At 49.4% G+C, this 22949-nt stretch overlaps 2 protein-coding genes across 5 annotated transcripts in view; one reads left to right on the top strand and one right to left on the bottom strand.

Annotated features, from left to right (window-relative positions):
• The window catches only part of ANGEL1 (angel homolog 1), a 111161-nt gene extending 96895 nt beyond the window's left edge, over positions 1–14266 (top strand). For all 3 annotated transcript variants that reach the window (XM_023546408.2, XM_023546410.2, XM_003408787.4), the window contains 3 exons: positions 4611–4680; positions 5194–5357; positions 6314–14266. In XM_023546408.2, coding sequence (XP_023402176.1) covers positions 4611–4680; positions 5194–5357; positions 6314–6474 — 395 coding nt within the window. In that variant the 3' untranslated portion in view covers positions 6475–14266. The remainder of the gene's footprint in view (positions 1–4610; positions 4681–5193; positions 5358–6313) is intronic.
• Positions 12410–22949, bottom strand: part of VASH1 (vasohibin 1) — a 24194-nt gene continuing 13654 nt past the window's right edge. For both annotated transcript variants that reach the window (XM_064292788.1, XM_064292789.1), the window contains exons 5-7: positions 19934–20315; positions 17356–17468; positions 12410–16484 (exon numbers count right to left, since the gene is read on the bottom strand). In XM_064292788.1, coding sequence (XP_064148858.1) covers positions 16412–16484; positions 17356–17468; positions 19934–20315 — 568 coding nt within the window. In that variant the 3' untranslated portion in view covers positions 12410–16411. The remainder of the gene's footprint in view (positions 16485–17355; positions 17469–19933; positions 20316–22949) is intronic.

The raw sequence follows: 22949 nt of genomic DNA, 5'->3' as shown, positions 1-22949 counted from the left end.
GATGAAGAACAATGATGAATCCACAAAACATCTCACAACGTGAATGAATCTGGAGAGCATTATGCTGAGTGAAATAAGTCAACCACAAAAGGACAAATATTGTATCAGACCATTATTATAAAAACTCAAGAAAAGGTTTACAAACAGAAAAAAAAAATCTTTGATGATTATGAGGGAGGGGAGGAATGAGGAAGGGAAATCACTAACTAGATAGTAGACAACTGTCAACCTTGGTGAAAGGAAAGGCAACACACAATATAGGGAATATCACAATTTGACCAAGGCAAAGGCATAGAAGTTTCCCAGACACATTCAAACACCTTGATGAACTAAGATACTGGGGCTGAGGGCAGGGGACCATGGTCTCAAGGGACATCTAGGTCAATGGGCATAACATAGTTTATAAAGAAAATGTTCTACGTCCTACTTTGGTGAGAGTGGTGTCCTAAAACTTGTGAGCAGCCATCTGAAATACATCTGTTGGTCCCATCATGTTCCGAGCAAAGGAAAATGAAGTAAACCAAAGACACAAGGAAAGTATTAGTCCAAAGGACTAATGGGCCACATGAACCACAGCTTCGACCACCCTTAGCCCAGAAGAACTAGATGGTTCCCAGCTGTTGCTACCAATCGCTCTGACAATAGAAGATCCTGGACAGAGTGGGAGAAAAATGTAAAACAAAATACAAATTCACAAAAAAAAGACTAGACTTACTGGTCTGACAGTGACTGGAGGAACCCCCGAGACTATGGTCTCTGGACATCCCGCTAACCCAGAACTGAAGTCACTCCCGAAGTCTACCTTTTAGCCAAAGATTAAACAGGCTTATAAAACAGACAACACATGTGAGGAGTGTGCTTCTTAGTTCATTCAAGTATACGAGACCAAATGGGTAAAACTTGCCCAAAAGCAAAGATGAGAAGGCAAGAAGGGACAGGAAAATTGGATAAATGGACACTGAGAACCCAGAGGGGAAAGGGAAAGGGGGAGAGTGCTGACATTTTAGGGATTGCAACTAATGTTACAAAACAATTTGTGTATAAAAACTTTTAATGAAAAACTAATTTGTGCTGTAAACTTTCACCTAAAACACAATAAAATTAACAACGACAAAAGTAAGTTTGAGTGTCTCTTCTGATACCTGTTTTGCTCTTTGGTTTCTTTTTTCTCTTTTTAATGATCTTTTGCTTTCTTGTCTGGTCTTCTGACAGCTTGTGTGGTCTTCAGTCATTAGTGTTCATTGCATCAAATCTGTTTGTGAGGTGGCCTCTAAATTCAGGTGGGATATACCCAAGGTTGTACTTTGGTTCCCGTGGGCTAGTTCTAACTTTAGCTTGAACTTGCATATGACAATTGATGATGGTCTGTTCCGCAGTCAACCCCTGGCCTTGTTCTGACCGATGATATTGAGCTTCTCCGTCGTCCCTTTCCACAGATGTAGTTGATTTGATTCCTGTGTATTCCATCTGGTGAGGTTCACGTGTATAGTCGCCGTTTATGTTGTTGAAAAATGTATTTACAATAAGCAAGTCATTGGTCTTGTAAAGTTCTATCATGAGACCTCTGGTGCTGTCATTTCTTCTAAATTACCAAGTTAATTGGCATGAAATTGTTCATAACATTTCTTTACTATCCTTTTTTTATACAGCTTTATTGAGATGAAATTCACATACCAATAAAATTCACCCACTTAAAATGGATAATTCAAAGTTTCTTAGTATATTCATTAAATTGTGCAATCATTATCACGGTCTAATTTTAGTACATTCTCATCATCTTAAAAGGAAATCCTTACCCATTAGCAGTCACTGTCCATCTGCCCCGTCCCTACCCTTGTTGAAAATTAATTGGCCGTGGATGTGTGGGCTCGTTTCTGGACTCTCAATCCTATTCCTTGGAGCTGTATGTCTATCCTTATACCAGTACCACACTTTTGATTACTATAGCTTTACAAGTTTTGGAACAGGGGAATCTAAGTCCTCCAACTTTGTTCGTTTTCCAGGTTGTTTTGATATTCTGAGTCTCTTACATTTCCATATGAATTTTATCATCAGCTGGTTAATTTCTACACAAAAAGCCAGCTGAGATTTTGGTAGAGATTGGGTTGAATTGGTAGATCACTTTGGGAATATTGCATTTCAACAATATTGTCTTACATGTAATGAACATGGGGTGTCTTTCCACTTATTTAGGTATTCTTTCTTTCAGTGTTTTGTCATTTTCAGCATACAAGTCTTGCAGTTATTTTATTAAATTTATTCCTAATTACTTTATTCTTTTTGATGCTTTTATAAATGGACTTGTTTTCTTAATTTCATTTTTGGATTGTTCATTGTTTCTGTAATTGTTTTTTATATATTAATCTTGTATCCTACAACCTTGCTGAACTCATTTATTAGTTCTAATAGTTTTTTAGTGGATTTCTTGGTTTTTTCTATATACAGGAGCATGTCATCTTGCAGATAGAAATAATATTATGCCTTCTATTCCAATCTGGATGTCTTTTATTTCTTCTTGCCTAATCACCCTGGCTAGAACCAGTATAGTGTTGAACAGAAGTGGTGAGACATTCTTGTTTTATTCCCAATTTAGGGGGAAAGCTTTCAGTCTTTCACCATTAAGTATGTTAATGTTAAGTATGTTAGCTGAATCCTTTCTAGGTTCCCTTTACTGGGTTGAGGAAGTTCTCCTCTATTCCTAGATGGCTGAGTGCTTTTATCGTGAGAAGCTGTTGAATTTTTTCAAGTGCTTTTCCATGTCTATGAGATGATCATGTGGTTTCAATCCTTTATCCTATTAATAAAAACCAAAAACCAAACCCACTGCCGTCGAGTTGATTCCGACTCATAGCAGCCTTATAGGAAGAGTAGAACTACCCCATAGAGTTTCCAAGGAGCACCTGGTGGATTTGAACTGCCAACTTCTTGGTTAGCAGCTGTAGCACTTAACCACTACACCACCAGGGTTTTCCATTCTATTAATGTATTACATTAATTGATTTTCAAATGTTAAATCAACTTTATAGTCCTGGGATAAATCGCACTTGATTGTGGTATATAATCATTTTTTATTTTGCTGTATTTGGCTTGCTAGTATTTTGTGGAGCTTTTCTAATCTATAGTCATAAGGGATCTTGATCTGTATCTTTTCTTTGTGACGTCTTTGTCCAGTTTAGGTATCAGGTGTTTGTGGAGTATTGGTATTCTCTGTTTAAATGTTTGGTAGACTTCATCAGTGAAGCCATTTATGCGTGGGATTTTATTTGTAGGAGGTGTTAAAATTATTAGTTTAATCTCTTGTTACAGATCTATTCAGACTTTCTATTTCTTGAGTCAGTTTGTGTCTTTGTAGGCATTTGTCTGTTTCATCTTAGTTATCTAATTTATTGGAATACTGGTGTTTATAGTATTCTCCTATAATCTATTTTATGTCTATAAGGTGATAGTGATGGCCCAGGCCCCTTTTTTATTCTCAATTTTAGTAATTTGCATCTTCTTTGTTATTTTCTTGATCGGTCTAGATAAGGGTTTGTCAATTTTGTTGATCCTTGTTACCTGTTCATGTCAGTAGGGTCTGTAGTAATGTCTCTCTATTTCCTGATGCTGGTAATTAATGTCTTCTTTTTTCTTTCTATCTATATGTATATGTATGTATCTACCACCCACCTGTCAGTTTGTTGTACTGTGGTAGCTTGTGTGTTGCTATGATGCTGGAAGCCATGCTACCATGGTGGATGGGTTTCAGCAGAGCTTCCAGATTAAGACAGACTAGGAAGAAAGACCTGGCAATCTACTTCCAAAAATGACTGAAGGAAAACCTTATGGTTCATAACAGAACATTGTCTGACTCTCTTGCTTTGGATACATCATTAGGAGAGCTCAATCGCTGGAGGAGCATATCATGTGTAGTGAAGTAGAGGGTTAGCAAAGCAAGGGAGACCCTCAATGAGATGGATTGGTACAATAGCCACAGTGATGAACTCAGACATGCTAGCAATTATGAGGATGACTCACGACCAGGCAGCGTTTCATTCTGTTGTATATAATAAGGTCACCGTGACTCAGAGTTGACTCAGTGGGAACCAACAACAACACTGTATGTATGTATGCATGCATATATACATATATGTGTATATGTATGTTTGTATTTACATATGCATACATACATATTATGATATGTGCATAGAAAAATCTCTGGATTTTGGTAACATTGGTTGCATCTGGAGAAAGGAATTGAGTGGTGGAGGCAGAAGTGGGAGGGAGACTTTTCACTGTCTTCTCTACATTTTTATTTTTTATTTTTTTTACCGTGTGGCTGTATTACGTATTCTAGAAAATAAATTTAAATTAAAAAAAAAAAAAAAAACTGGTACTGAGCCAAGGAAGACAATGCCTATGTCAGAGGGCTCTAAGTTTGCCTTCCTTAGGTTCCTGGCATTGGTTCTTTGCCTTCTTCTCCCCTCACCTTCTCACTTTCTGTTTCCCATTCTGGAGTAATCCAGTCAAGGATCCGAGAGAGAATCCAGGGGAGATGCTCTGACCTGCTTCACAGTCTAACCCCCAAAAAAGTCTATAAATGATCAAATCTTTCTCTCTCTCGTCCTCTACAGAGCGACCTGCTGGCTGGGCCGAGTCTGTCCTTGAGGAAGACACATCCGAGCCTGAGCCTGCCTTTCCCAGGTAATCTTCCTTCCAGTTCCCTTCCACTTTCATTCCAGTCCCTCCTATGTTATGAGAGAGATTCCCACTGTCTTACCTGAGGCTGATTTTAGGGGGAGCACTTTTTGCTAAACGCTGTCTTCTCCTAATACGTGCTAAGAGTGGCATACAGGTGTGCAGAGGCCAGAGGTTCCTCCCACGCCCCATGTTCTTGTAGATGACAAAGCCAGTGTACCCTAAGCCTCGGGGTGAGCTCTCATGGGCCACACTCGGGTATGTTAAGTAGACTTCACCAGGTAGCAAGTGGAGAGTAGGGAGTAAGGAATGTCAGGGGGACTCAGTATAAATGTGCCTGTTTCTAGGCTAATTTTAACTAAGAATGTCTGCCTCTTATTAGCATGGTAAAGAATGTGCTGAAATTGAGTCATTTGGGAGCATTCTTTAAAAACCCTTTCATAAAACCCACAGAGAAAGTGACCTTGGGAAAGCTTCAATAATTTTTGTTGACTGACATCTCCCCCTCTATCCCTGTAGGACTGTAGGCACCATCCAGCACTGCCTCCACCTGACCTCGGTGTATACCCATTTCCTGCCCCAGCACGGCTGCCCAGAGGTCACCACCATGCCCATGGGTCTTGGCACGACAGTGGATTACATCTTCTTCTCAGCTGAGTCCTGCGAGAATGGGGACAGAATTGGTAAGCCTGTTGGTTCCTGGGTTCTTGGAACTCACCCTGAGCGTCCCTGGGTGGAGGTGATAGTAGGTGAGGCATTTGGTGGCATGGCTTGGTCTGCTGGAGCCTGACCAGGCAAGGAGCAGATTTCATACCTACCTGGCACTGGTCTCCTCATTATACTTCTCATAGGACACTTGATTGCCTTCTTTCTCTTTATCCTTGGAGTATTAGAGAGAGGTAAATAGAACAAGCACTCTACCCCTATTCTAGAGGTGAAAATAGAGCACCAGTTAGCGACTGAATTTGTTTATCAGCAGCCAATTAGTGAGAGACTTGTTAAGTTTCTGTTGTCGTTGTGTCAATTTCGACTTAGAGCGACCCTGTAGGACAGAGTAGAACTATCCCATAGGGTTTCCAAGGCAGTAATTTTTATGGAAGTAGATGGCCACATTTTTCTCCTGAGGAGTAGCTAGGTAGTGGTTTTGAACTGCCACCCTTTCAGTTGGCAGCTGAGTGCTTAACCAGTGTGCCACCAGGGCTTGTTTTGGTTAGGTTAGAGACCTTATTTCCTATCTGTTCACCCCAGACCAGTAGTCACAGCCTAGCAGTCCATTAGCCCCATGCCTATTTTGTTTACAGAATGTTTTTTTTTTTTAATGTTTAAATTAATTGCCTGTGTTTAAAATTCAGATTTCATATTTAAAAAAAAATCTAGATTTCCAGCTTCTCCTGGAAAATCAGAAGGTCCTATAATGCTGGGCCTGGGCATACACTTTCCAGCTTGCCACAGTCTCCCGCACCCCCTGCTTTATTCACTGATACTATCATGGAGTATCTCTGAGAAAATGAGGCCTCTTCAGGCAGAGGTGAGGGAGAGTGGGGCAGTGAGGGGAATGTTGCCTACAGAAGACTCCCTCCCGGCCTCAGGCAGCCTAACGGTGGCTTCTTTATCCACTGCTTTCCACTTTGCACCCCAGATCGCAGGCTGTATCAAGATGGAACTCTCAAGCTCCTGGGCCGTCTCTCCCTCCTCTCTGAAGAGATTCTCTGGGCTGCCAATGGCTTACCCAACCCCTTCTACTCTTCAGACCACCTCTGCCTATTGGCCAGCTTTGGGATGGAAGTCACCGCCCCATGATGGGGCTCCCAGGGGAAGAGGGCTTCTCTTCCAGAAGAGCTCACTGGATCAGAGACTGTGGAAATAATCCCATGCTTCTGGAAACCTAGATCCAAGAAACTTAAGTCCCCTCCTTTCCCCCTTGTTCCCTTTTTCCCATGGTTAGATTTCCCCCAGCTGTTCCCTGCCCCGCCCAACCTCTTCCTAATCCTGTGCCACATACTCAGTGGCCCTGGGAGAGGCAGAAGGGGGCTTCCCCCTTCGTTCCATGTATCCAGCGCTCCCCCTTGATTTTTAATTACCAGGGTTGCGGGAGCTATTGATCTCATTGGTTATTTGCTTTCAGTCCGTTTCTTGGTACCTTCTGCCTAACCTTCTCCCCGCCTTCATGACCTCGGGGCCCAGCCCTCTTGCCCGGCATGCACCTGTGAGCTGTGTGTGTTGTGCATGTGTCTTCTTGGGGTGGGAGTGCTCTGTGTAGAGCCATGGCTGCCTCTGACCAGCCACTTTCCACATAGGGGCTGTAGGCCTAGGGACCAGTTACGGGTGTGATCTAGTACTGTGTGCTGCCAGGCAGCAGCAGGGGTGTGGGCCCTTCTTAATCCTCTCTGTTTCCTTAGGCATGCATCATGCCAACTGAGGGATAGTCTTTATCTGGCCTCTGGGAATAAAGGGGCCCCACAGCCTGGAGCAGCAGATTCAGGGATGCACCACCTGCCCCAGTGACCCCTAGGCCTCTGATCCAGAGCTCCGAAGAGGCTTGGCATGAGTTCTCTAGGGCTCTTCCCTTTCCCCATGTTGTCCTGAGGGAGACAAAGTTTGAACCCCACGTGGGGTTCATCAGGCTGGGATAGTGGCTTGAGGTTTAACACTTTGAAAGAAAGAGAAACACCCCAGGAAACTGTCTTGTCTCGCTGGAGTCTGCAGCCTTGAGAGCTGGGCAAGGGCAGGAGAAGTAGTGGGAGGAGCAGGGAGGCTCTGCGGCTGCCTCAGCTGGACTTGTTCTCTTTCCTCTGCACACCTTAGAAACAGGTTTCAATTCTTTTCCTGCACCCACCTTTTACTTTCTGTTGCCTCCCTCCTCCTCTAGTCCCTTCCATTTCTCCCCAGAAAAGCCTAGTATTTAGCTCAGGCCAAACCTTAGCACAGTGGTGGCCTTGGGCAAAACTGGTGCAAGAACTTGGAGTGGCGGTGTTTGAGGATGTGCTCTGGCCAGCAAGGCCTCGGCTGCTTGTTGCCTCCACTGACCCTGTCCTAGCACAGGCGCACACTGGCCAGCTCAGGGGCTTCCTAGCTCACACTGTGCTACCTGCATGCTTACTCTGTCATTGCAGGGGTGTGGCCTGGGCTGATCCTGGGCTAGCTCCTCCCTGCACCCTTTTGACTCCTGAGCAGCTATTAGCCTCACAGGTTTGAGTTGCAGTTGCCCCACTTGGCCTCCAGAAGGAGACTGAAGACAATGGCCAGAAGCTTCTATTAGGGACAGTTCCAGAGGCTAATGCCCTTCTCTTTTTTTGAAAGCCAAAGAAAGACCCAGCTTGAATTCTGTGCTGCATTCATGGTTATGGGCTTTCCATGCCTGGGTTTATTTCTCTCTGCTGTACATTTTGAAACATGGTTTCCTGGGTACCGGGCCTGTCTGTCCACTCCTCATCGCTGACACTGTTTGTCTCTCTCCTGGTACCTCCTGAGATGGTCTTGAGATAGTGCCCTGTTGGCTCCTAGGACTAGGGTCCCTCCCTCTGTTCTGTCCTGCCAGGAAATGCACGTTAAAGGTGGCTAAAGATGGCAGAGAGCAGCGTTTGATAGATTATCTTTTCCTTGTTGTCTTTCTTGTTTTTGTTTTGGAAATGAAATGGGGGTTTTAAATAGTCATTTAAACTCTTTTTCCAAATAAAGGTTTACCTATTTTCCCCTACTGTTGGTCATTTATTAGGATTCTGAAGGGCATGGGGGAGAGGGCCTGGAGAATGAGGTGGGCAGAGAGAAAGAGACAGGAGCTTTTGATCTGGGAGGTCGGGCAGGGGGGTCTCAGGCCCTAAATCTAGACTGGAGAAATTTGTTGTAATTTTCCTCTGATAACTGAGGCAGATGGATCTGCCTTGTTCATCTTGTACCACTTCCTCCCTTGGATGCCCACTGCTCTGAGGCCTGGGGGGACCAGGGTTTGAGCAAAGCCTCCTGCCCTGACTTGGGTACAGCTGTCTTCCCTGTCGTTCCCAAGCTATAGGAGAATAACTCTTTGCACTGCTTCTCATCTTATTCCATCTGCTGCCCTCGTGCCCCTCCTAGTCCACACTGTGTTTCAGGAGTGTCTGTGCTGAAAGTAGGGCATGATGGGTGTGTTTTCCTCTCAGAGCAGTGGCAGCTGCACGAGGCACTATGCAGGTGCCAGATGCCTCCCGCCGAGCGTCTATTTCGGATAATCTCTTTGCATCCTGGAGCCAGGGCTGAGCTGCGGGCCATCTGTTGGTGGAATGATTTCTCTTCCTTCCCAGGCTTAACTCTGCTAGTACTTTTGTTCTCCTCCAGCTCCCTATGTGGCAAGCCCAGCCAGGCCTGCATGCCCATGGGAAGCCCTGAAAGCAGGCGTGGTTTTCGGCCGCAGCTGAAAACGGATTCTCAGGCCCCACCTCAGACCTCTGATTCAATCTCTGAGAACCTGGGTTATTTAAAGGTACCTGGGTGCTTCTGTTGAACCACCTGAGTTGGGACCCACTGATTTAGTGGAAAGAAAATTTACCCAGGTGGCCAGATCACAACTTGTCCTCGTGGCTTGGTTGGTTGGTGAGTAGGTAAGTTACCTGTTTCAGTTCACATCCCTTGGTGAAATAGATATTAAAGTAAAAATCTTTTCCACTTATGAGGCATTTTCAGATCTGAAATTGCTGTGTTTGGGCTTTGGCAAGAAAGGGATGCCAAGAACTCCAGAGTATTATTGGTAGGCGTTGGGTACATAGTTGTTCTCCCTAGTCAGGGTGGATGATTGGGCTCATGGGCTGAGAATTATTTTATAGGTCCTATTTTTTTTAAGCTTTGAGGAGTACCCCCAGAGGCCCTTTGCCTGGGGTGGAAGGTTTTCCCCTACTTGCCTCAGTCACTAAAGGTTTCTGTAACACAATTATTAGCTTACAAAGTGCTCCATCAGTAAACAGTAGCACTGTGAGGTGGCAGTTCTGGTGTTTTTCCTATATTTTTATGTCTGAAGAAATAGAAATCTCAGAGTATAAATTGAGAATCTCCCTTGTTTTATTTTTTGCCACCTCAGGCTTCTCAGAACACAGGCTGTCTGGGAGTAGGAGTGATAAGGCAGACACACCGGGGTGGCCCTGGGAAGGGCGTGCTGAGGCAGCTGTAAGCTGGCGACAAAGAAAGGAAACAACCATCCAGGCTGCTGCTGCTGTTTCTTTTTCTTTCCAGTTCCTGCCCTGGTGTAGCTACTAACTAGAGGAGGGTTGTTTTTGGATTGATCACTTAATGCAGAAGTGTGGCTTCTCTTCTCCCAGGAGCTGGTGGGGCCCACCTCCTCTACTTTCTGTTAGGGGAAGAGAGAGCTGACCTGCAGCCCCACATTTCCAGACCCATCCCAGTAGCACCACACCTGTGAGATTCTCTTCCCCTCCCAAACATGCAAAACAAAACTGTCCTAGGCCAGCCAAATGAGAGAGAGCCTGGGCTGGGAGAATGTGAATTTAATGTGTTTTGAAGGGAAATCTGCCCTACTGTCCTGTCCTCAGTTCAGTCCCTGTGATGCTGAGGCCTGGGGCCTCGCACAGCTCTGGACAGAAGAGCGGCTGCTACACTTAAGTTCTTGGAGGCTTTGTTTTTCCCATGACCAGATCTTTTCTGGTTGGAGTTTGGAGGGAGTCCAGATATCTATGTGCACATTCTCGTGTAGGCTGGGCTTAGAGAGCTGAGCAGAGTGGCCAGTCTCTACCACTCGCCAGGCCTTTCTCCACCTACTGGCAAACACCAAGGTTCACAGGTAGCCCTACTTGACATGACCACTATTTCCTATCACCACTGTGACCACAGTCAAGATGCCAGCTCCTCACAGGAGATGGGGATGGTAGAGCCTCATCCCCTTCATTTCAGGGCTCAGGAATGTCACCTGCATCCAGAGGTCCAACTCACATTAGTTGTGATGGTTAAGGTTGTGTGTCAACTTCGCTGGGCCATGATTCTCAGTGGTTTGGCAGTCATATAATGATGTGATCACCTCCATGATGAGATTTGATATAATGTGATCAACTCCATGATGGGATCTGCTGTGAGTAGCCAATCAGTTGAAAGGGAGTTTCTTTGGGCTCGTGGCCTGCATCGAATATAAGTGGACATTCTGGCAAGGCTTGTGGGCTTTTGCTGACTCTGGATCCTGCAGCTGGCTCCTGTTTTTCTGCTCTCTGGTTCTTGGGACCTGAGCTATCAGCTTACCTGTGGTCTTGCCTGCCAATCTTGGGATTCATTGATCTTCGCAGCCTGTGAGCAAGAGCCTTGCTCTCTGACCTGCCGATCTTGGGTCCCCAGCCCTTGTGGCTACGTGAACCTATCCTGACCCATGGACTTGGGACATTCCAGCCTCTACAACTGTGTGGTCCACTTCTTTGATATAAATCTCTGTCTACATATATTATACACTTTATTAGTTTTGCTTCTTTAGAGAACCCAGCCTAAGACATTAGTCAAGTGTCTAAGTTAAGTACATGCTGTGAGCCTGAATGAAACAGGACAGCAGGAAATACAATAATGCCTTTATTCTTCCCCAGCAAGTTGGATCCTGATGGGCCCAGGAGTGTATATGGTAACATTTACCTGGGGCCAGTGTCCATGATAAGCCTGTCTGACTCATGACAAGCACTTACTTGTCCAGCAGTCCTGAGAGCAGTCCAGTGGCCCATAGTGTATGACCCCATGTCATTGAAACCGGCCCATGAGGCCCTGTACTGGGTGTCATTTTAGCTGGACCTCGTATAATTTACCACACTGCCTTTACGTAAAGGCGTAAAATCCAAATTATTCACAAATTCAGGTAACCTTTATTAAAAGGCCCTTTTTGGGTATCATTTTAGCTGGATTTAAACATACTAGTAAATAACTGCCTCTAGTTAATGGTGTGCAGTTCAAGACATTCATGGATTCCAATCGATTGCCCCTCCTCTTCCCATCACTGCTCACCACCACACTCCTGAGAATAAACGCCACTTCCAGCCAGGGCTTCTTGGGGGTTGGCTGCGATAAGAGGTAGGAGATACTCTACCTCCTGTTTTGTAAGTCTGGGTTTTACTCTTAAACTCTGAAAGAACAGAGAAGCGGAGGAGGGGTTAAGGCTGAAAAATGCTGTGGGGTCTAAGAGATATTTCAATTTCTGCCATCTGTTTGGGCTTGTCTCAAAGTGTGGGAAGAGCAGGAGGGACAATGGAGAGGAAGGAAGGGGGCTGGAATGGGGTGGTGGAACAAAAGGTGTTTTACAAAGCAGCTGCCTTAACCACCATAGATTATGGACTGTGATTAGAAGGGACCTAGGGATCCCTGTTGCTATGGTTTCCTGAAACAAGCTCATCTCTCAGGGGAACACTCACCCTTCCTCTCTCCTTTGTGCCTGATGGTCTGTTGTGGACTAGGATAGGAAGAGCAGGGCTCTGGAATGTACCCTGAGGGCAGACTTGCCTCCGGGAGACCAAGCCTGCTGTGTGAGGGAGGCAAAGGGGTTCATTTATGGCGACAGGAAAGATCTGCCCACAGTTTAGGGTTCACAAGAGCTGAGTGGCTTCAGTAAGTGAGAGAATGAAAGTCTGGAATCCCAAAAGTTTCATCATGACTGCAGGGCTGGAAGTTCTCCTGTTCCTGGTTTTAGGCTTCCCTTCCTCCAGGCCAGGTACTTCCCCTGGAGCTGAAGAACCCAATGGAAAGGAGAGAGGCAAGGTTTGCATGTTGTGGTATCTGCCCAGCCCACACAACCGAGCAGGGGAGACTTTATTCATTTCAGGGGAGAAGTGAAGACAGGAATGTGATGAAGTGTGAAAAGGAAGGGGCAATACTGACATGAGCAGGACTGGAAGAACAAAGTCTAGAAGTCTAATACAACATGGCAACCGAACACAAAACTTAAGGGAGGGGGTGCTCCATCATCACCAGGCCCCAGGGCCAAGCACACCCGAGTTTCTTCTCTCTTGTCAGACTTGAAGAAAAAGAGAATTGAGACTCCAGAGCACCAAGATGGGGCAAGGGGTCAGTACTGATGGCCTTGCCACTAGCACCATGGCAGCCCTGCCTGGCCTGGGGAAGCTGGTAAAAGGCAGGGGCCTGGTGGGGGCAGACTTGCCACCTCAACCCCATACTCCAGAGGACTGTCTCCTGCCCTTCACACTGGCTTTTCAGTGGGAATTTCCACAGACTTGAGCTCTGGCACAAAGAAGCCATCGATATAGTGGACCCCAGCTTTCACATCCCTGCACTCAAAGGCCAGAGAAATTGCGTAGAGAGAGTAGGCCTGGGGACATCACTGCAGCTAAGGTAGAAAATAATCCAGGCAAGAAAATCAGACCTGTGCAAGCAGGCTTCTGGGCACTCTACCAGCCAGAATCACACCGAGTCCCAGAGCCAGGAAGTTAAGTCCCAGTTGGAAGGGGTGGGGGCATGAGATGACACTGAGAGGGCAGGAAGCCAGAGAGGTTAACTTGGCCTTCTCAAAAGCCCAGCTCCCTAGGCCCCTCAGCCCTGGGCTTTTATCGGTACAGCCCCTGGACCAGGGAGCTGCTGCTTTCCCCACTGGCCATGCCCTAGTTAAGCATGGGGTTATCTGGCAGATGGGTGAGGGGAAGATGAGTATGTGGTGAGGCCATGGGAGGGAGAGGCCTGGCAGGTGGGATCGGAAGGCTCCCTCAACCCAGCTTCCCAGTGCTCTCACCCTGGTATCGAGCATAAGGAACTAGGTGTTGGGGGAGACCCTGCTGTCACCCCGGATCTGGCCCACCTTCGCCAACCAGCTTTCTCTGACCTCATCTTGACCCCTCCTCACCCAGCAGAGGGTACAGATGAGCCCACACTGAGTGCTGGAAGGCAGACCTGAGGCAGGAGAAGCTAGGGTCACAGCCAGGCCCTTGTCCCTCAGAGGAAGTGAGATGAGGTTATACCAAGGATAGTGACTAAGGCCCCAAAGTCCCTGCCTCTGTGCCTCCCTAGAAACCTTGAAGCCAGGCCAGCCCCAGGGAGCAGAGCCTGTGTAAACACACCCGGGAAGGGAGGAGGAGGGTTGCTACATATGAGAAACGTGGGAAATAAAGAGCACCGCTATATCCTGTGGTGGTCATAGGCCCGAGGTCTTGGCTTAGGAAAGGTGAGTGCTAGGGAATCTGAAAGAGGGGCTGGGGCTTCGTTCTACTTCCTTCTCCTAGAGGGCTAGTGGGTCCCGGTGTCCTTTTAGGGTTCTGGTATCAGAAGCAGCTTCCTCCATGTCTCCCTGACCTGAGCTCCCAGCTCCCTCATACATCCCTTCCTCTCAAGCCCTGTCCTCCTGTCCTCCCTGGGAAGTCCCAAAGACATCTGAGGGACCACTCCCCTGCTGATCAGTGGCCCCCTTGGGGCACCCACATCCAGACCCAGAAGGGAGTTTGCTTTCTGCCTCACACCTCCCAAAGACAGCCATCTCTGCCTTAGGCAAACCTGGGAACACCATCTGCATTCCCTCAAAGCTGGGCTGGGCTGGTGAGTCAGGGGTCATAACACAGTGCCCCTCGGATTGCCCTGGCCAGGGTGTGGGCCAGTGGGCACCTCCCCAGGGCCCACTGAACCCATGAGGAACTTGGCGGGGGAAGGGACCAACCAGTGGCCTCCCAGAGTGCCTCTGGCTGCCCGTTGCTGGGCCTGGCTCTGGGCCAAGAGCTGCTGGTTTGATGAGCTGCCGGCTCTGGTGCCTCTCTGCATCAGCAAAGGTCTCCCTGTCTCTTCCTCCCCTGCCTCTTTGCCTCAGGCACAGGCTGAGAGCTGCACTCTCTCTAGTCCCCTCCACCCCTGTGGTGACAGCACCACATAGATCCATAGTCTGCTGGGACCGTGAGTAGGAGGAACACAGCATGGTTGCTCACTATGGGAGGCACTTCAATGGCGTTTCCTCATTCTCGGCTGTGGCTGTAAGGCCCTTTCCTGGTCCAGCCCAGCTCTAGGAAGCTTAGAACGGTCTCGCTTTCTCCCTCAAAGCATCTCAGTGGACTTCTCCCAGAACAAGCTCTTTCTACTCCAGAGATTGCAAACTGCTGTTCTTTTTTGCCTGTATTGGGTTTTTAAATTTTTTTGATTGATTGCCAACATTTAAAAATCAGAGAATTCACATAAAAATTCAGAGTTCTGGCTTCTGAAACATCAGGTGACCTAGCAACTCAGGGCCCCACTGTGGGAAGAGCTGAGTAGCAGCGGCCCCTCTAGTGCGGTCTACCCTTCTTCGTTGGCCTCAGTCCCCCCAGCCCAGCAGCCCTCTTTGTAAGTACCTGCTTGGCCCCTGTGGGCATCTGGATTTACTACTCTAGTTTGACCCCTCTCTTATCCAGGCTCCAAGCACCTCCACAGCCTTACTGACAGCTGGCCCTGACTGAATCCTAGCCTCTCAGCAAAAACTTACTGTTCATCTCATCCAACTACCCTTCCAGAACTTGAATCCTCTGTATAGCTTCCTGACAAGTAGCCATCTAGTCTTTGCTTGAATACTTCCTGAAGTAGAGAACTCACCACCCCCCAAGGCAATCTGATCCTAAACTTTCCCCCAACCCTTTCTCACATACACCTCCAGCTCCTGGGTTCTATCCACTCAGTGGCTACATGGTGCCCTTGGCCTACACTTCCTTGTTGCTTAAGCCTCCTTTCCTGAGCCCTGACAACCTCTCCACAGGCTCTCACTTCGCAGCCAGGTATCTTGCATGACCCCAGCTGCTCAGGTTCTGCCCTGCCAGGGCCCTGACGAGATGCCCATGCGACAGGCCTAAGCATCACTGCAGCCTCCAAGCTGGGCTGCTAACCAGGAAGGCTGGCCTGAGCCACAAGCATCCTGGTCTGCTCTCAATTTCCCCAACAAGGGCTGAGGTAACATGGGGAGGAGCAGTGCCCACTGCTGGGCAGTGCCCAAGGCCTGAATGTCCCACCCGCCCTGTCTGCTCAGTCCCCATGACCCCAGTGCAGCCCTGGGCCCTCCACGAAAGCCCAGACCGTTCAGAGAGCTCCTTGGGCTACAGCATAGGCAGGGTTGGGTCTGAGCAAGTAGAGCCAGTAGGCAGTTTGGGGCCTGGGAACATCTTCACCCAGGGGTTCTCTCCTGGGTGCTCAAATAGCCTGTCCCCAGCATGACGGAGCCAGTAGGCGGTGCCAGCCTGAATAGTCCCAGGGGCCCGTGGGGCTCTCCTGGGCCAGGGGCTCCTGCTCCTGGGGGCAGATGTGGCCTGTGCCAAGCTCCTGATTTATGGGTGACACAGACCTTTCCCAATGATTCCTACCCTGCTTCCCGTTCCCTGGGTCAATATTCTGCCAAGGCAGACAGACTGAAGAAACACCTTTATGCCTCCTCCCCCACCCCACCAAGCCTCAGACCTGGTGGGGCCAGGAAATGTCCCAACATAGGACAGGGGCAGGGTGCCAGCAGAGCCGGCAGCCCCCTCACCCAGCCCATGCATGCAGACCTCCGAAGCACTGGCCTTCTGGCCACTGGCAGATCCATTAGTTATACATTTTTCCCAAATACACATCAGTCGTGGAGTTAAAAACTCCAAACAAAACACTAACCGCCTATCTGCCCAAAGTTAGGGGGCACGGCTCAGTGGGGGAGGGAGCAGTTTGGGCAGCTGAGCTAGAACACATATTTCCTGCTGCCCTTCAACCTGCCTCTTCACCAGCCCTTCCTCCCCTATGAACGTGGCTGGTCCAACAGGTAGGTCCTGGCCCCCAGGAGCGGGATGAGCGGGGTGCTGCCACTTCCTCACACCCGGATCTGGTACCCATTGAGGTCTGGCATGGCTTTGGGCTCAGACGGCTTCTTCTCCCCAGATGGCCTGCAGGAAGGAAGAGAGCAGAGCAGGGGGTCGAGGTGAGTGGTCACCATGTTAGGGAGACGGGAAGGAGGGAGCAAGTGGTGGCTTCTGCCCTCCATTCTCCACAGGGCCTCACACACAGCAGAGTGGAAGTGTTTCTGGAAACTCCACCCCGCCCACACGCTCCTGAACATGGTCCCTGGCTCTCTTACTGGCTCTCGTTCTTGGCTGGAGGTCAGCTAATCTGGCCAGGCTTGGCTGGTAACAGCGTACAGTGTAAATTTCTCTAAGGGAAGTCTGCTCTGTACAGAAGCCTCCCAATCAAAGTGAATGCTGATGGGCACGTTGGTGCCAGAGGCCTGCCTGGAACCCCTTAGTTCATACCAGAGAGATGGCTCCTGGATGACAATTATATTTAAAGCGAGAGCGAGACTGAGATGTGGATCAGAGGAGGCGGCCTTGCATTTTAATGGGATGTTTTTGCCATCTAGATCTAGGCAAAAGCCAGAGTCACGGGGACCAAGGTTTGTTCAAAGCCATCCACCCAGCCGCCCATCTGAGGTTCAGGAGAACGCACGCCTCGCAGGGGCACCCCTTCCACCCTGCCTCCCACATAATCCATTCTGCCACGTGCTTGGGCTCTCCTGACTGCCCTACTGGCCCGCCACTGAGGCCCCGCACGGTAGCCGGTGGGGCCAGCTGACCTTTATTTCCTTCTGAATTGCTGTTGGGAGATGTCAGCACAGGACCTCACCATTCCAAATCACCTCCCTTGGGTGCGGGCAAGGAAGAGGGTGACAGCGAGGGAAGAGAGGGGTAAAGGGGGTCCAGAAGATGAGAGGAAAAGAAAATGTCTTCTTCAGCCCACCCAGTTAAGATCCCATCTCCTCACCGTCTTTCCCCACGGCTGTTCCTGCGATGGGGACTGGACTGGTTCCGCTGAGGAGAGGATACATCCTTCTTCCGGTCCTTGGTAGGCGAGGGAGGGCCAGTCCCTTTACCAATCTTGGAGGAAAGAGGAAATAAAAGCATCCCTTCAGGGCAGCCCCAGAGCCCATCTTGCCCTGCAAGTGGCAACAAACCCCTCAGAGGCTACCCTGGGAGCCTCAAACAACGCTCTGCCCTTCCCTGGAGTCCTTCCAGTCCTACTTGCCAGGCACGAAAGCTGCCAGGGAAAGGGTTCCTTAGCAGTGGGGTCCAGTCCCCACGGGCCTCTGAAGGTAGCAATGGAAGTGGGAGAATGCCACTGAGCTTTCATATTATAAAAAGTCCCTGAGGAAAGGTCTGTTCACCTGTGCTGGGTAAACATGCCAGCCAAGGAGAGCATCCTGTGTCTGAGCTTTGTGCTAGAATCTTACCAGCCCAAGGGGGACACTGGTTATTTCCAGCCAATCAGAGCTCAGATTAGCAGTTACATCTCTGATTAAGAAAAAATGAGAAGAACAAATGAATCATCCTTTATAAAGCACAGTTAGCTTGATCAGAGTTTTCAAAACACGGGGTGCACCAGAAGGGGCGGTGGTGGTGGAGCTGTTAGCTGCCATCGAACCGGCCCCTGACTCATGGCAACCCCCTGCACAATGGAATGAAATGCTGTCTGGTTCTGTACTATCCCTGTGATGGGATGGAGGTAGTGGGGAGTTAGTAGGGGGACAGGAAAAGGGCAAATACAAGGGAAGTTTTTAGTGCTGAATAAGTGGGGAATTACAGTGCTAAAGACCAGGCAAGTAGGTCCAACCTGCTCCCCTGAAGACACAATAATATCAAGCAGCAAGAGCCAGGGTGCTGGGCAGCCCAGAGGCTAGGGCAAGGAGGATCAACTTGGGAGCAGGAAAGAGTAGCCGCTGAAAGCACTGGGCAGCCTGCTTCTGCCCTGGGGGAAGGTACTCTCATCCCACAAGGTCATGGCTTTGGGGCTGGCCAAAGTCTTTAGATTCCCCCTGGCTGGGCAGACCTGGCCTACCTACAGGCCCCGGTGACACCCCTGGATTTCTCATCAGGAGACTGAACTCCAATGGGACCCACTTCCCACTGCCTGGGAGTAAGTTCCTGGATTCCCTGCACCTCAGTCTCCTACCCTGAAAATGGTGACAACATCCACTGCCAGGGCTGTTTGTGGCAGGGCTTCAAACCAGTTCTTCCTGGTTCAGTCATGGTGAGGAAGCGAAACTGCAACAGACTCAAATTTTTAAAAACTTGGGTGAACTGGAAAGGGAAAAATTACAGGTCGAAGCCCTGCTAGAAACCTAATCTCCCTCTTAGAAAACAAGGGCAGCATACATACTGCATAGCAACCAAATCTGCCTGCAGGATTTTGGGCAGAGTTGGAAATAGCAGTGCCCCGCTCAAAGATGGCAGCCGACTGCCCCACTTTGAATGTGTGTTCTCCTCCACAGTCCTGCCAATAATCCAATCTTAGGCATCAGTCTCCTGAAAAGGCTCACTACATCCCTTCCAAGTTTCCCGTTCCAGGGCTTCAACCCATAATTTTTCCCATTCTAGTTATCATTCCAGATCACCCAAACTGTAAAAATATGGGTCTTTTCTGGTTTTCTTTCATTAGCCATGACTGAACTGGTTCAAAGCCCTAGTTTAGGGGAAGAAGCAGGGGAAGTATCTATGTCAGTGACCATAGCAGAGGTACCAGGTTGTTTGGTGGGGGCACAGTCACAGTGCAGCAGTGACCCAGATGGGGTCCCAGAGAAGGAACCCCCCAGTTCAGGGGGCCATAGGGAGAGGTCAAAATTCTGCCCACTGTTAAGGCTCTGGGGGCAAACTCCTCAGCAGCTTATCCCAAGGCACAAGGGCCACCTCCTCCTAGCCACCCTCTATCTGACCAAGATTCCTGCTTATTAAGAAGGGAGAAATGACTGCCCGATATCTTCCCCATAGTCTGACTTCCCCCTTTTCTCTGGCCTCTTTCTCATCTTTCACTAGGTGGGCTCTGTGTGTGTGTGTACGTGTGTGTGTGTGTACGTGTGTGTGTGTGGAGGGGGGATGGCAAGAGTTAGGACACATTGGAGGAGAGATGGAGGCGACTCCCTTCCCCTCCCCACCACCCTCTCAGACAGGTCATGACTCCCACCAAGGGGTCTTTACTTATAAAGTCCTCCACCTGGAGATCGCACACCTGCCTTTATCCATGCTTGTAAGAACTACCACCCACCCAGGCCAGCTCACCTGCTTCCTCCCTGGTCTGCCCACTTGCGGGACTGTCTCCACAATAAGGATCATTCACCAAGGCCGGGCACCGAGAGGAAGCTTCACATGTCATCTCCCTCAACCCTCACTCCACCTCTGATGGGGCAGGGACAGGTGGAGGAACGTAGCTTTCTCTCCAGGGTGGCTGCCCCTCAGGCACCAGCCAGGATGTGGCAGCCCCTCAGGCACCAGCCAGGATGTGGCAGCCCCTCCATTTTCAAAACCCAGAGCCTCAGCCCCTGCGGGGTCGTGGCGGTGCGACCACCGACCTTGAGCCGCATGTCGCGGGCGTGTCGCTCCAGCTCCTTGCGGAAGTCCTCGCGGCCCAGCCGCTCCACGTCCAGCACCGAGTGCTTCCACTCGATCTGCTCCACACTGTGCGGGTCATGGGACACGCACTGGCCCAGCTTCACCTTCTTCAGCACGTGCCAGCAGCGGCTGTAGGCGGCCTCGTAGTCCAGCACCAGCTCGCTGAGCGTGCGGAACGCCGGCGCCTTGTACATCAGGTCCTCGCGCCGGCTCATGCCCAGGGCCCCGTAGCGGCCCCCGAAGTTCACCCCCAGCACAATGTGGCGGAAGTAGTTCCCTGAGAAGTAGGTCTTGAAGCTGATGGGGAAGCGTTCCAGGGTGGTCATGCTGTTGGTGAGGTAACTGGCCATGCCGTCCAAGCTAAGGAAACAGCCGGGGAGAGGAACAGGGGCCAGCACACGAGACCAGCACCGGGACAACCTCCCACGGTGCGACGACACTCCGAGGCCCAAGACCCTTAGACCACTAGCCAATCAGACGCTAGTGCTTGAGTGCAGCCCCTCCCCCTTGCTCATCTCCATATTCTTGTCCTCTACCACAAAGCCTAGAATACAGTCGGTGCTCAATAAATGACTATACAACCAACTGAATCTCTGTGGGAACAGGGCTCTTTGCTGCAGGACTCACAAAATAATTATAGCTAACAATGCTCCCTCGCTCCAAACTGCAGAGCTTTCCAGAAACCCTGGTGGCTGAAGGTGGGATGAGAAAGACCCGCCCCCCACCTCTGCCTCCTCCCTTCCTTCTTCCTTCCCCCATCTCTCCCCTTCTCCCTCTCTGTCACACACATTTCTCCTCACACATACATTCCCTCAGAAGCACACACAACTCTGTTCTGTCTCACTTTCCCTTCCTCCTCCTCCCTACAGCGCTCACCACCTTTCAAATAAAACCCAAACTCATTTCCATGGCCCAGCTACCCCCTCCAACCTCTTACACCGCTCCCTGCACCGGCTCACTCTCCCCAGCCGCCCAGGGTTTCCCGGCTGAGGGTCTTTGCATTAGCTAGTCCCCCTGCCTGTCCACCCTCAGCCAGCTTCTCATGCCTTGAGCTTAGCTGCCATCACCATCTCCACCTCAAAGCAAGTCTGCCCTGCTGTTTATTTCCTCTGAGCACACTCACCACAATCTGTAATTATTTATTTACTTGTCTGTCTCCTCCACCAGAATATAAACTCCCCCAAGGAGAGTCCTTGTCTGTGGTGTTCTTTGCCGTATCTCCGGGGCCCAGCACAGAGCCAGGCATGTCATGGTTACTCGCTAAAGCTCTTTTTGAGTGCATGGGTAGAAGGAGATGAATGGGTAAGAGCAGTGAGCAGACACCTTGTCCCAGACACTGTGCTACGTGTTCCACATACACTGACTCATTTAATTGTCCTAAGAACCTTGTGAGACAGGTATTATTATTATCCCCAATTGCAGAGCAGGAAACTGAAGCTCAGAGATGTTAAGGAACTTGCCCGTGGTCACTCTGTAAGTGGCAGAACAGGATCCCAGTCCAGGTCAGCATGACCCCAAGTCTGTGCTCTGTCACTATGCTAGGCTCCCTCTGGTGCTAAACTCATTCCACCACCAGTTCCTGAGCCCCTCACTCCCTGCAAGTGCCTGAGATGAATAAGGCACATTAGAAGGCAATGGAACAAACCGAAGACAGCCCGTTGGGTGTGTGATGACTGAGGCAAGGCAAGGCGCTGGGGACACAGGGAGGGCCCCTCACCCACACAGGGGCTGTGCCTGATTTCTTCCACCCCACAATCCACCAGGTAGCCCCTGAAAGGCCTCTGGGACCACGAGGTCCTGCCTGGACCAGCATCTGGAGAGAAGAGAGCAGAGTCTCCCCCCGTAAGTGTGGGTGGGAGCCTACCCTTTAGTGCCAGCCCTCAGCGTAGCGCTTGAAGGAGGGAATGAGGAGTCATGTTGGTGGCACTGGTCACAGCCTGGAGTTCTCAGGTAGCCTATGCTCATCTAGTGAAGATGCCTGGAACCAGGGCGATGCTTGCCAGGCCCTCTGGAAATGGGCCTGCACCCTGTTAATTAACAACTCCCATGGTGGAGCTAGTTGTGGGCCCTCTGGGGGAAAGGAGGGGCCTCCTGCAGCCTCTCTTTATAAACTTAAGGCACATGTAATCCCTGGATGGTGCCAACGGTTAGCATGCTCGGCTGCTAACCAAAATATTAAAGATTTGAGTCTCCTCAGAGGCACCTTGGAAGAAAGGCCTGGCAATCTACTTCTGGAAAATCAGCCACTGAAAACCCTATGGAGCAGTTCTCCTTTGCACACACAGGGTTGCCATGTGGTGGAACCAACTCTACAGCAACTGGTTTGGGTTTTTTTGATGTCTGTGTGGGGGTGGAACCCAGGTGGCACCATGGTTGACAGCTTGACTACTAACCAAAAGTCAGCAGTTTGAATCCACCAGATGCTCCTTGGAAACCCTATGGGGCAATTCTACTCTGTCCTACTATGAGCTGGAATTGACTCGATAGCAGTGGATTTGGTTTTTGGTTTACCTTTCTTTAAAAAATGTTTCATTATAGAAATCAAACGTAGACAGAACAGTTCAACGAGCCCTGATGTGCCACTAGGGCTCCAAAGAAAGATAAGGCACTGACCAATTAGGACAGAAAACGGGCCATAAACACCTGGCAGTCCTGCCTTCCCTCTCCTGCCCTGCTCTGATGTGGGGCATCCGGGGAAGGCAGCCTCTCCCAGGGGCTTGTTTGCCCCGACCTAACCTGGTGCCCCAGCTTTTGTCCCAGTTCTGCCCTTTTGGTGGGGTGACTAAGGAACCCGTTTTTTTTTTTTTTTTTTTTTTGAGGCAGTTCTGTTTCAAGGACCCCATCTCCACAAAAAAATGTGTCCTGGAAATGCCAACATTTGGGCATTCCAACTGTTTCCCAGATGGTTTGGTTCTTGGAAATGGCCCAACAGCCTTTGTGAGACAATGTCTATCTTGGGGGTTGGAGGACAGGGTC

This window comes from Loxodonta africana, chromosome 10 (genome assembly GCF_030014295.1).
Source record: "Loxodonta africana isolate mLoxAfr1 chromosome 10, mLoxAfr1.hap2, whole genome shotgun sequence".
NCBI lineage: Eukaryota > Metazoa > Chordata > Mammalia > Proboscidea > Elephantidae > Loxodonta > Loxodonta africana.
The sequence above is the reverse complement of the archived record's forward strand: the minus strand, read 5'-3'. Positions and strand labels throughout refer to the sequence as shown.